The sequence below is a fragment of the Manacus candei genome, unplaced genomic scaffold (assembly GCF_025592945.1).
Source record: "Manacus candei isolate 608988 ecotype Guabito, Panama unplaced genomic scaffold, ASM2559294v1 h1tg000060l, whole genome shotgun sequence".
NCBI lineage: Eukaryota > Metazoa > Chordata > Aves > Passeriformes > Pipridae > Manacus > Manacus candei.
Window position 1 is genome coordinate 1948456 of NW_026138108.1, and position 13728 is coordinate 1962183.

At 42.1% G+C, this 13728-nt stretch overlaps 1 protein-coding gene across 1 annotated transcript in view; it reads right to left on the reverse strand.

The window, feature by feature from the left end:
* LRP5 (LDL receptor related protein 5) overlaps positions 1-13421 on the reverse strand; it is a 141407-nt gene extending 127986 nt beyond the window's left edge. Inside the window, exon 1 of the mRNA XM_051804153.1 lies at positions 13232-13421. Coding sequence (XP_051660113.1) covers positions 13232-13322 — 91 coding nt within the window. The 5' untranslated portion in view covers positions 13323-13421. The remainder of the gene's footprint in view (positions 1-13231) is intronic.
* Between the last annotated feature and the right edge of the window lie 307 nt (positions 13422-13728).

Below are 13728 nucleotides of genomic sequence, written 5' to 3' on the forward strand. Positions count from 1 at the left end.
TCCAAAATACAAACACCCTTGGGGAAGTAATTCTGGAATAGCTGTTAGGTTTTGAATTCAAACGAAGCTCAAACGAAGCAAGTTTTGTTACCCTAGTACAAGGAAGGTGATGCTAACAGGCTCCAAGTTGAGCAGTGCAATACAACTCCTTTAAAAAGAAAACTTTCTTCTATGTCCCTGCAACACTGACTCCACAAAATCCTAGGAATCAGAAAAGCACAAAAAAAAGGATGCCAGAATCTTTACCTGTATCTACCAAAACCTTTTAAACATGCATTTTGCATATATAAGAGCACCATTGTCAAGAAGCAAGAATTGCTTGGAGGACTGAGTCAGCTGTATCAAAAACTTACAGTACTCCACATCCTCCCTCATTGCACACAGACTTCCTCAGGAAAAAAAATAATTTAAAAAAACAGGCGAAAGGCCAATGCTTACAAAGATCCCATAGCCATTGTTAGAGAAAACAAGTCACTTGCATCATTCCCCACATGCAATAAGCTCTGGGCTGGCTGTATTCTGCCTTTGAGGACCAGTGCCAGATGTGCTCTATCTCCAGATGCCAGGAGTTCCACCACCTGGGGATCAGCAACCAGTTATTTTCCATGAACTCTAATTACTGTCGCAGGATGGAGAAGGGCTAAATGTGTCATGGTGGTAATACCCAAGGTAAATGAATCCTAGATAACTTAAATCTTTTGCAGGTAACAATGAAGACCTTAATTTGGACCATGCAAGTTGAGAGATAATATCAACAGAGGTCACAAGGGTAAAGTACTTCTATCTGCTCATCTTCTCTCCATTGTGCACTAGGCTGAGTACAAACGGCATTCCTCAAAAACTCACTAAGTTGCACCTTCTCCAGTTTTACCAATTCTGTCATGAGCAGACAATGTTAGTGGAGCCACACACTAAAGGGACAGCAAGCAGCCTTTCCAAACTGCCAGAAACAGGAGGGTGTTTTGGGGTTGGGTTTTTTTGTTTTGGTTTCTTTAAGGTTTGGTTTTCTGTCTTTCATTCAATGATGTTGCCTCATCATCCTACTTAGGTAAGTAACCCAACAAGTTTCCAAGAGCTCTCTTGACCACCGTTTTTAATTACCCACCTACAGACATTTCAGCCTTCAGCAATCTTGGTTATTCAGACAGTTGGCGGGGGGGGGGACGGACAACATAATACAAAGCAAGCAGGTAAAAGCTTTAAAAACAGTACACAAGATCCCTGCCTAGAATAGCTTTCAAGAGAAGAAGAAATACTACCAATACAAGAGAGCAATACAACATACAGAAATTCTAAAATAATGATTGCAAAACGTACAGAAAGCGGTTATGCAAGATCAAATATTTAGGCGCACAAAACTGATTTTGATTAATAAAATGCATGTTGCCCTGCCTTCTCAGGAATACTTTACCTACTATCCTGTTAGTTTGTGGCTTCATTTCTCTCTAATGAAACATCAGTCATTGAGAGAGCAATAGGATGGAGTCAAACAAAGCAGGTTTACTCCTAGATGATTATTTTAAAAGCGTACGTACAGGAAAAGATCACTCTGAGGTGCTTCTTGTGTAAAACACTCCAAGATACATTCAGAGAGACCATTTATGTATCAGTGTCACCTTTTCTCAGACAAAATGCAGGGAGTTCACAGACTTTAAAGTATATTTCAGTAACAACACCAAAACCAAATCTGGGTATACTGAATTCCAGTCTCATACCTAGTGACTGTGAAACCTTTCTCCTTAAAGTAAAGTATTGACATCTAACATCAGGAGTTAAAGTGTACATAAAAAGCATGGTTGTGGTTTTGGGTTTGTTGGGTTTTTTTTTCAGAACAGGAGGTTATTCAATAACACAACCATTAGAATGAAAGGAAAAAAAAACAGAGCAGGAGAAACTGGTTAACCAAGTGTGTAAGCATGTAAGAACACAGATACATATTGTATACATGCTCACACATACACATACATGGAAAACTTCCCCACCACCACCCCATCCCCTCCAAAATCTTAGAGCCTTCCACATGTACATACTTCACCATAAACTAGCCAGGACCTTGTAAGAAATTACTACTGCCTAGGTCAGCACTTCTCTGAACTAGAAGAAAATCTGCCTCTGCTCCAGGAAACTGAGTGGTCTGGTAGCTACACACAAACTACAGAGCTCACTTCAGTTGTCTGCAGCTCTTACAGAATACCTGCAGATAATTGTTTATTTACTGCAAATATCATCCAATGCTTGCTTACATTTTTGCTGGTGTGTGCGCATTTCTCTAAATTTCAGCAATACAGAATCACAGAATATGTGGAGTTGGAAGGAATCCACATGGATCATAGAGTCTAAATCACAGTCCTGCACAGGACTCTCCAAGAGTCACACCAGGTACATGAGAATATCATCCAAAAACTTCTTGAACTATGTCAGGCTTGGTGCTATGACCACTTCCCTGAGGAGCCTGTTCCACTGCCCAACCACCCTCCAGGTGGAGAACCTTTTTCTAATATCCAACCTAAACCTCCCCTGACACAACTTCAGGCCATTCCCTTGGGTCCTGTCCCTGGTCACCACAGAGAAGAGATCAGTGCCTGCCCCTCCTCTTCCCCTCACAAGGAAGCTGTAACTGCAATGAGGTCCCCCCTTAGACTCCCCTTCTCCAGGCTAAACAGACCAAGTGACCTCAGCTGCTCCTCACACATCTTCCCCTCAAGGCCCTTCACCATCTTCGTTGCCCTCCTCTGGACACTCCCTAATAGCTTAATATCTTTCTTATATTGTGGTGCCCAAAACTACACACAATATTCTAAGTGAGGCTGCACCAGTGCAGAGCAGAGCGAACAATCCCATCCCTCGACCAGCTGGTGATGCTGTGCCTGATGCCCCCCAGGACAAGGTTGGCTCTCCTGGCTGCCAGGGCACTGCTGACTCTATTCAACTTGCCATCAACCAGGACCCCCAGGTCCCTTCCCACTAGTTACAATGTTCACAGAAACTGGGTTTTGAGCTTCCTTAAGACTTCAGTTACTCAATTCAAAAAGCCTCCAGGAATATTCTCTTGACTCTTCAAAGCATACATGGTTCCTTCTAGCAGTTGCCATACCTGACACGTGCAATTGAAAAATGCACCTTTTTAAGGGCATCATAGAAAATCTTCCCCTCCTGCACACAGATTCCAAAGTCACAGCTGACAATGAGTGTCAGGGGCTTTTGTGGCTTAGTATGGAATGGCTATTGAAGGTAGATCAAATGAGATGCAAATCCAAGTTCATACAGGTTTTAGGGGCAAGGAAAGACTGCCAACAATTCAATTCCAATTTATTGAAGCTTCACTATAATTTTGCCTGCATTAGCCACACCCTACCTACTAACTCTCACTGTGCAGCTTGCTTAAGTAAGTCCAGATGTGTAACTCTTTCTATCACTGAACACCTGCAAACTTGAGATTTAGAATGACTATGTAATAGTCAACTTTATCCAGACTTAAAAAACATACTGCTAAAACCCAGACAGACAAAAATTTCCCCTAACTATGTATTTCTTTTGCTCAGCTATTGAAGATGGAGACAATGTATAGATTTTTTTTTTAATCATGCACAGCTGTGTAGACCTAAGTGGAAAATGCTACCCATGAGCATTTTCATCCTCTTAGCTCTCACATGGGAACATGAATAACTCAGCAGTTTAATTTGCTTTCATATGTTTTGGGAAAGACACATCCAGGTAAGATTTCTGAGGCTAAAACATTTTCCCTCTGGAAAAAAAACATTGATGTTTAAACATATCGTACTTCAAGCTGCCGAATCTCAAGCAGGGGGAAATAATCAGAGAAAAACTTAAAGATAAAAACTATTTGTATCATTTATACCATATTTTAGGTCAAAAGTCATTCCTACACGGCAGGCAACTCTATTCTGAGCTTTTTCTTGTTCTAGAACCAGAAAATTTTCAATGACTGAAATGAAAGCAAAATGTGACAGAGAAAATAGGAAACTTGATGGCCACGAGTAACCTTACTTCAGTGGGACAGAATTTATAAGTGACACTTTATTTGAAATAAGTAGTTACACAAAGCCTCCAAAGCTCTTTGAACAATATGCACGATGTATGTAGTGACCGATATAAATCTAACACTGGGTAATTTATGATTCAGTGGCCAAAAGTGACACCTTCTATATAAAAAAAGGATTAGGATTTTGTTTTTTTAAATTCTGCTGCTTTGGGAAGTTCAAGAAACAGCATACTGGTTTTTGTATTAAGCTACAAGTGCTAAGAATGAACACTAAGCATGTTATACAGACATCCCCTGTAGTTACACAACAGAGAATAAATCTCATAACCTTTCATTCCTTCTCTTCCTTGAATTATTCACTGTCATCAGCAGAGACAGCTTCTTATCCTAGAGGCAAACTCTTGTTTTTTCTCTTCCTCTATAATGAAATATAAAACAGATAAAAAGATAGCTCTGTTTCAGAATATATTTTCCTGGCATCATCAAGACACTAGTCTAAGTGACTGAACTTGTATTGCATTGGTGTGGCAATGTTTTGGTAATCAGGGGGGTTACAGAGGTGGTTTCTCTGAGAAGCTGCTGGAATCTTCCCCTGTGTTCTATAGAGCCAATACCAACACTGGCCAAGGCCAAGCCCATCAATGACGGTGGTAGTGTCCCAGGGATAACATATTAAAGAAGGGAAAAAAAGTTATTGTGTAGAAGCAAATTGTGCCCAGAGAAGAGAGCAGTGAGAATCTGTGAGAGAAACAGCCATGCAGACACCAAGGACAGTGCGGGAAGGAGGGGGTGGAGTTGCTCCAGGCACTCAAGCAGAGATTTCCCTGCAGCCTGTTGAGGACACCACACTGGAGCAGGAGGATGCCCAAAGGAGGTTTTGACCCTGTGGGAAGCCCATGCCAGAGCAGGCTCCTAGCAGAACCTGTAGACCCATGGAGAGAGAAGTCTACACTGGAGCAGGTTTGCTGGTAGGATTTGTGAGCCCATAGGAGACCCACACTGGAGCAGTCTCTGTTCCTGAAGGACTACATCCTGTGGAAGGGATCCACACTGGAGCCATTCTTGAAGATCTACAGCCTGTGGGAAGGACTCACATTGGAGAAGGTCATGGAGCACATGGGAGAGACATCACATTGGAGCAGAAGAGTGTGAGGAGTCCTCCCTTTGAGGAGGAAGGAGCAGCAGAGACAATGTGTGATGAACTGACTGAGCCCCCTTTCCATGTCCCCCTGTGCCACTTGAGGGGAGAAGGGAGAGAACTGGGAATAAAGTTAAGCCCAGGAGAAAAGGAGGGGCGAGGGAAATGCATTTTTAAGATTTTTACTTCTCATGATCCTACTCCGATTTGATTGGCAATAAATTCAACTAATTTCCCCAAGTTTGTTTTGCCTGTGACAGCAATTGGTGAGTGATCTCTGCCTGTGCTTATCTCGATCCACAAGCTTTTTGTTATATTTTCTCTCCCCTGTCCAGTTGAGAAAGGGAATGACAGAGCAGCTTTGGTGAGCACCTGGCAACCAGCCAAGGTCAAACAACCACAGAACTAAAAACAGTATTTTGAAGACAGATACACAGCAGCAACATTTCCTAAGTTACTCCAAATGCCGTGGCTTTGTGGTTGTCCTTCTAAAGCAAGCATTCTTTGCCCCAAAAATGTTACTTTTGTATCTGTACAAATACTTGTAGAAACTGTCCCTTACTAATTATTTGGAAGTAATCCATGAACAATAAACATAACAGTAAAGACCTATGGCCTTTCACCTTGCCTCAAATATCAAGTATGTTCCACTCTTAAAACAAAAACTAGAGAAATCAGGTTAGAAGACTTTCTAAAATTCAACACACTGAGATTTCAACCCTCGATAGCTTCTTCAGACAACGTCTGATTACACAGGAATATGCCACAGCCTACGAAGCATCCTAGAAATGATGGGCTGATGGAAAACAACATGACAGAGTGCCTAAGCACCTCACAGGGTGCAAGGCAGAGGAAAACCTCATAACAATAAAGTAGTTGGCAGAATATTCACTCAACATCACAAAAAAATACCCCTCAGTCTTACCTGTAAAGACAGATGTAAAAAGTACGTTATTTAGAAAGTCTAAGAAACAAGAAGAAAAAATCCACACTACAAAGAAGTAAAGCTTCAGGTGGCATAAGCCAGAAAGCTCCTGAAGATGTGTCATGGTGAGAAACCTGCAAAACACTTACCTATACTATGCACAACCCAGTTGTTTACTTCAGGAGCACATACTAAACAAAAACAAGGTACTTCTGATCACTGCCGTCATAGAGAGTTCACTAAAAAAGCATTTCATCTCTTTAAGCAAGGCCAAAACCAAGTATTTAAGAGTTATCTAGAGAAAAGAGAATGGCAGAAGCATATCATAAAGTGCAGCTGCAGGTGAGGACATCCTACATGCTGACTAGCTCAAAGCAGTACCTCTCAGGAAATCATTTTGTTTTGGTTGATCCACAATATACATTGCCACTTAGGCATTCTGTGGTGTTTTAATTCATATAAAGACAAGTACAACAAGCAGGCATGGGGATGTATCTCCCTCTCAATTTATAAAAGTATAAAAGGAAGCAACTTCACCTTTTGGATAACCATACTCTATAGAAAAACCCCACCCATTTAATTACATTTCTAGTCTTCTACAGATTTTTTTTTTCCCTGTCTTAAGTCCAGGTAGAAGAATTTCATTTTGGAAGAACAGAAAATAATGTGTTCATGCAAAATAAATGAAAATAGTACAAGGACTGGACAAAGCATCCATGACACTGAAATCCATGAAACTGCAATTTCTGCAGAAGGCATGTAAGTTATTGACAAGGATTTAATTACATTACTGCTGGTAATCTGTGCCTAATTCAAAACCTAGAATATATGGCTTAAGCCATAAGTACATACAACATTCCATAAAAGTTCTCAAATGACCTATCAATAACCTGTAGATTACAGCAGCACTGTACACTTTCATGTCTTCTCAGATCATCCACTCTTTTTCCTTTTGATTTAGTCAAAACCAGCACTGAACAGCAAAAAAGAAAAAGAACATCTGTAAAATCACATTATAGTAACACTATTTGATTCCCAAACCCAAAAGCTAAATAGTTCACTAAGCAGGTTCACTCAATCCACTGCTACTCCTCATCTGCCCAGAGGTTCAGAAACACAAAGCAGACAACACTTGCTCACACTCTCTAGCTTCCTTTTACTCTTAAATACCATAAAAAGAAGAGATCAAACTTCTGTCTTTACTGACTGCCCCCTCCTACCTTCAATCTAATTCTTGCAGGTTGAGGATCAACATTCCCCCAGGACTAATTTATCATCTTTACAATCGTGTAAAAAGCCACGTCCAAAAACCAGTATTAATAAATGTTGAATGAATCACATTCAATGCAACAACACAGTGAAATAAAGTAAATATACAGTCAAGGTAACCTAAAGAAAGGGCAACAGAGAACCTCGGGAATCACCATCGCAAAATGTTGCCAAATTCTGAATCAAATGAAGAGATGTCAAGGTAAGGAACTCAATCATTCATCTCCCTCTCAGACAAAACTCAAGCCAACAGGAGTCCTGTAAGAAGGACAGAACCACCAAATTAAGAGCACTACACTTTCACAGAACATCACACATCCTTTAACAAAAATCCATGAGAAAAAAATTAAAATCAAAACCTTTGTGTAACCAAATAAAAGTCAGAAATATAATTTCCATCTTTCTATTTTTCATAGTAGAGGGAAGAGTTACAGCCTAACACACTTGCAACTTCATTTCTCCAGATGCATCATCTTTTACCATAGCTCAGGAACAGTACACTTGATACAACGACCAATTTTCTGGTTACCGTCCGTAGTCTCAACTGGAAGATGAGAGTTCAAAAATTCTGCCTGCCACAAAGACAACTTTTGTTACTGTTTAAAGTAAGTGAGCTTTAACTGTGGAAGCTCAATTCTCTTATGTATGAAAGATAAATAACACATGCTATCCTAGCAGAATATTCAGAATTAGCTAAAATTCGCACAGCACTTCAGAAAGCCAAAGTGCCAAGAATTATTCAACAACTATTATATTATTAAGCAGGAACATTTTTAAATACATATGCCAACATTTAAGCTTTTCAGACCACTGACAGTCACACCAGGAACTTACTATTGCATCTGCTGTCACTGGTGTTTATTGCAGTAGCAATAAACCTTCGTACTGTGAAATGAAGACAATTCTGTAGCTGATTCACAGTCAAGAAATTCCTTCTCCCAGTAGGTTGTTCTATTAAGTTAATCTAACACACCACACATACAAATTATTTATTGGTTTAAAAGCGGTTTCAATTGCTTTAACCCTTTTATCATCCAGAGCAAACACACCAATTTAAATCAAGCCTGTGTCAATTTACTGGCATCCTTGCAAAAGTCACCCATGCATTTAACATCAATACAAAATGACACCTTACAACTGCCTGTGCTGGTAGGTAAAGTGTGAGTCAAGCAAGAATAAAGGAAAGAACAATTAAATTAAAAATCTTGTTTATTAAATGGATTGTTAACACTCTTACCAGCCCACCACCCATTCCTTACACTCTTTGGAGCTTCTCAGTAGAACTGTGTGGCTTAACAGATATTTTCAATCTTTAGTAAACAGAAACCACAAAGATGAGACACTGGTGAGTTCCACATTCTGATTTTTTTCAAGAGAGAAGAAACCAAAAGAATTACTGGCCTGTAAACTCTTAAGCAACAACTGCACTGAACAATACTCTGTGGGACATAGTTCCCATTTTCTTTCCTCCTCTCACCACAACTGTTTCATCACACAAAATCTCAAGAATTGCTAAAAAGATCTTTTGACTCTATCATGATTTTTTCCATAGCCTAACTCAACAGGGGAAGGACTCTCCAGAGGTGTTTTTTCCAGTTCAGAAGCCCCAGTTGTGAGCTGTCAGGAGATGGCACATCTTTGCCTTCTTCAGAAAGTTCCAAGTGTCCAAACAGCACATGGGTTTGGCTAGCCAGCATTCCTAGCCAATATCTTAATTATGTGCTCCTGCCCTATGTGAACTTGCAGTTGTTGGACATGTCCAACATGTTGGAAAGCAGAATAGTGGAAAAGAAAATAATCTACATGCCTCAAAATCTCTAAACAAAATGCTCTTCTCCGTTGTGCACAGTAGAGCTGCATCGCTGCTGGCCTGTGCCACAAACTGGAGGGATACTTATTCTATTCCTGAGGCTTGGGTTGGTACCTATTTAAGTTCTTCACAAACGCCTTGAGCAGAAAATAACATCTATTTCCTTAAACTGTTCTCAGTGTTGTGCTTTTTTTTCAGTCATATAAACTCCCAAGAGAAATCCCAAACTTACAGATGCAAAACATTTTGAATGTTTAATAGTTTGGGTTAAACACATAAGGAAAGAAATAAGCGAATTTCTCAGAAAGAAGCTACCATACGTAACTTCATTTCTCTTCATTCTAACAAGGAATTTAAACATAGTTATTGTTCTCAGTCTCAAGACATCACGCTGCTTTCATACGTTCACAAGAAATATTGATTTAACAGGACACTACACTCATCACTGTAGCTGTTTCTGAGCACCATCAATAGTGAAATTTATTTCTGCTTTGACAAAAAGAGGAACAACTGCTTTTAACTGTGCACTACTGGCTAATTTTTAACTAGAAGTAAAGTTACAGTAGACACTCTTTTATAATAAGTCACATGAGTCTATACTCTAGGAGACGTTTTGTAACCTTTATTTGTTGTTATGCTGCCAAACCTTACCCAAACACTAAAGGATAACAAGTTCCCAGAAACAATCTCTGTGTTTGCTAAAAAGTTACCTTGGCTTGCATTATTCAAGAAACACGCAGGACTGAGAAAATTCACAGGTGGAACAAAGCCCATGGTCTATTTTACTAACAACTATATTATACATAAGTAAAACATAAATTCTTAAGTTAAAGCAACAAGAGGCAATGGTGGAATTTATACTGGGATATCAATGAAATACATTCACATTATTCTAAAGTACTGACTTTGTATATCATGCTAACCTATGTACTTCAGACACATCAACAGTATGAGTGATTTTACAGCATCTCTGGATGCTTGGAAGTTAATTTAAATTTTAAATAATTTAATTTAAAATGAAATAAGAACAAATGAATTCCCACACTATACCTAAAAGACAGTTAAGGCCATTTAACTTTGAAGAGAGAAGATTCAATGCTCTGAAAGTATCAACTTAAACTTCAGAGTCAGTCTGAACTTTCAGTATTTCCTATTATTTCAAGAGGATTTATGACTATGATTTGTGACAGACCCTCACATCATGCTAGTAGTAGTTACTAGGAAAACAGCCCCCTAAATCAATGACGGACTGACTGAAACGGCACTGAAATGCAGTTGAGGACTCCTACATAGTACATTTACCTGTCATAAAACTAGTAAGTGATCTTTACTGCTACGTTCTACATTTAAAAATAGTGATATGTTTCACTAGCTTTAGGTCATCTCAGGAAAAACAGTATAGATTAAAAGTATTTTTAGGGTTGTGCTCAAATGCATTTTTTATTTCATGCTGCATCCCCAGTTTCAAGCATTTGTAACCATCCTGTTACACTTCTCTGTTTACCTTTCTGTATCTTGTGTTTCTTGATATCAGGTAAATAGTAGTTCCATTAAAGAAAACTAAGATACGATCTCGTGATTTCGGGAAACATCCTAGTGCATGACAAGTTATAGCTAATAAAGCATTTGTGAGTTTAAGTAAAAATAATTCTTGCTTAAGATTCTTCTTAAACAAGAACTATCTCAACGTTGAGGTTTTAAGAGTCCCACATAAAATACCTTCTCTGCAATATTAAGCATCCAGAACTTACAATATTTTCAGACAAAAGCATAAAATACTTTGCATAGGCAAGAGATTCCAGCCTTCAAGGAAGCACCAATTGCAATGACCATTTTGCCTTATCACAGTGAAATGAGAGTCAAGTATAACCCATATCTGTAACAGGTTTATCATTATTTCAAGCCACATAAATAAAACCACTCCTGACACCACCACATACAGAGCAGAACGTAGCTCTACAGCAAAATTATTTCACAGCCAAAGTATTCAAGATCTATTATAACAAGTGGAACTTCACAGAAGCTTTAATACTGCAGAAGCTCCATCAAATACCTAATGTGCAGAGATGTATTTAGATATTTGTAAGATAAGCACATCAAAATACTTTCAGTAGGTAAAAGTCAGGCATGTCCTTACAGAATGGGGCTTCTCAGAAATGGAATTAAAACCATGGAGAGCCTCTCACAGTACATTCACACTCCTTCTAAAAGGACAGATGAGCTGTCCTTAAAAGTACTGTCCAGATCAACTCGACAAAAGAATCACATACTTTCCTACTAAGTAGGCAGAACAAAGGCAATGTCATTAAGATTTATAACCAAGATTCTTTAGCTAATTATTAGAAATGGTACATCTGTAGAAGAGTTCTTCCATGCATGTTAAGGAATTAAGGATTATTCATGATGAACGTACACTATATTAAAAGAATCAGTTTTTCTAAAAGGAGGTGAATGAAAACCAAACTCCAAGTTACAACTTATTCCTTAGTTTTATCATGAACTTATTTTCCTAAGTTATCCCTTTTTTAAAATATCTCTTTCTATTAGAGTCTGTTAAGTAAATTTAAGGAAATCCTTAAAGAACACTATCAGCCTTCATTTAAGACTCCCAGAAGTTGATTTTTTCCCCCTAAAGCTACACTAGCTTCATTCAGTCACGCAGGAATGTGAACACCTTTACAGAAACGTAAGCGTTCAGAAAGGCACAAGCCACACTTCAGGCTTTCTGAAACATTTTTAAAAGACTGTGGTAATGTGCGTGGAGAGGGTGCATCTTAAGATATGAAGGGCATCTTTTTCATATAATCCTGACAGAATAAGCAATACAATAACACACACCCACATAGAGCTCCAACTAAAAATACAGAATGATGATGCCAGCAGAAAATGGTCGGTTCTCTTGCTCTAAATGACAGTTCTAATAATTACAGGAGGTTTGAAAAGGTGGGTGGCCTAATAAAAAGAGGCCCTGAGGTGATGTTCTGACAGCCTTGGCCACACTGCCGAGTTTTCTAAACTACCTAGGAAATCGCAACAACTAGGCTTCAGCTTGCTGAAGCACCGGGGTGATGTATTCAGGCAGACCAGATGCAGCAGCAAAAAACCAGAAGTCTTACACATGCAGCTCGAACCCCCGTCCTGGGAGAGACAAAGTTGGACCGGAACAGCAAGCAGGAAAAACAGAGGAGAACGGACCCAGGTCCGCTCCCCACGGATGCTGCAGGCAGAGCACCGCCTCCGTTTATTTGTGATTTAAAAGCATTAGCACACTCACTTAAAGACGGTATTGCAAGGGAAAGCAAAGGGCAGGCTCCGTGCCCGGGACGGGGCGCGGGCTGCCGATGGGCCCAGCACTCGGCCAGCCCAGGGCAGGGGCTCCAGCTCGGGCAGCGCCGGCGGGGCTGGACCCGGGCCGGGCACCCGCACCCGGGCCGGGCTGGACCCGGACCCCCGCCCACCGCCTCCAGCCGGGCCGGCCGGTTCCTCCCGCTGCAGCGCCACCCCCCGTCGCCCGCCTAAAGCCTTAGAACGGAGCCGGGGTGGGAGGGGGGACACGCAGGACACACACACCAAACTTGCCTTCCCCCCACCCCCTCCCCAGCCCTGCCAAGAGTTTGACCGACACCCGACACCGACCCCTCCAAACTCCAGAGAAATCCTTGCTCGGGACCGCGGAAGGACGGGAGTGGGGGCGGGGGGGGCTGGGGGCGACTTTTGTCTCTCTTTTTGCAACTGTACGCGTTTACCTGAGCCATCCCGGGGGGAGACCGCTCCCCCTCCCAGCGGGATATGTCTCGAGGGAAGGGGGAGGAGAGGCCTCCTCTTCCTGCGCCCCCTTTTTGAAGAAAAGAGGGGCGAGGCGGAACAGTTTGGGGGTGGAGGGGTAAACGACACGCACCCAGCCTCCCGTCCTCCTCCCGCCCCGTCTCGTCCATGTGCGCGTCCTCTCCCCCCGCGGGAGCCTGGCCCCGCTCCCGCCCCTCCCGGCGGAGCGCGGGGGAAAGTTTGCCCAAGTCCGACAACAAAAGGGACAGCGGCGCTCGCCTCCCCGTCGGCCCGGGCCCCGCGACGCCCCGGCGAGCTTACCCCCGGCCGGGCCCGGCTCGCAGCGCAGCACCGAGGCGGCCAGGAGCCGCAGCAGCAGCAGCAGCGGGAGCGGCGGGGCCGCCGCCTCCATGTTGTGCCGCCGCAGCAGCCGCCGGAGCCCTCGGAGCTGCTCAAGCAGGATCCATGCTCGGGGCGCTGCGCTCGGCGAGGAGGGAGGCGGGGAAGGGGGAAGGCGCTGGAGCCGATCCTCCTCCTCCCGCCGCAGCCAGGGAGGGGGCTGGGATGGAGGATCCCAGCTCGCACCGCATCCCGGGAGCAGGCGGGGGCGCACCGTCCCGGCGTGTCCCGCGCGTGGTTGCACCTGGCCGCACGGGAAGGAGGTGGGATTTCAGGGGGTTCTTTACTTTTTTTTCTTTTTTTCGTTCCTTCTGGAGCAATTACTCCAAAACCAGCGGGGAAGTTTGGAGAAGAGAGCTCGTTGTGTGTTTCTCTGGTGGATTTAGAAGTTAAGAGCGGGGACGCTCCCCCCTTTTTCT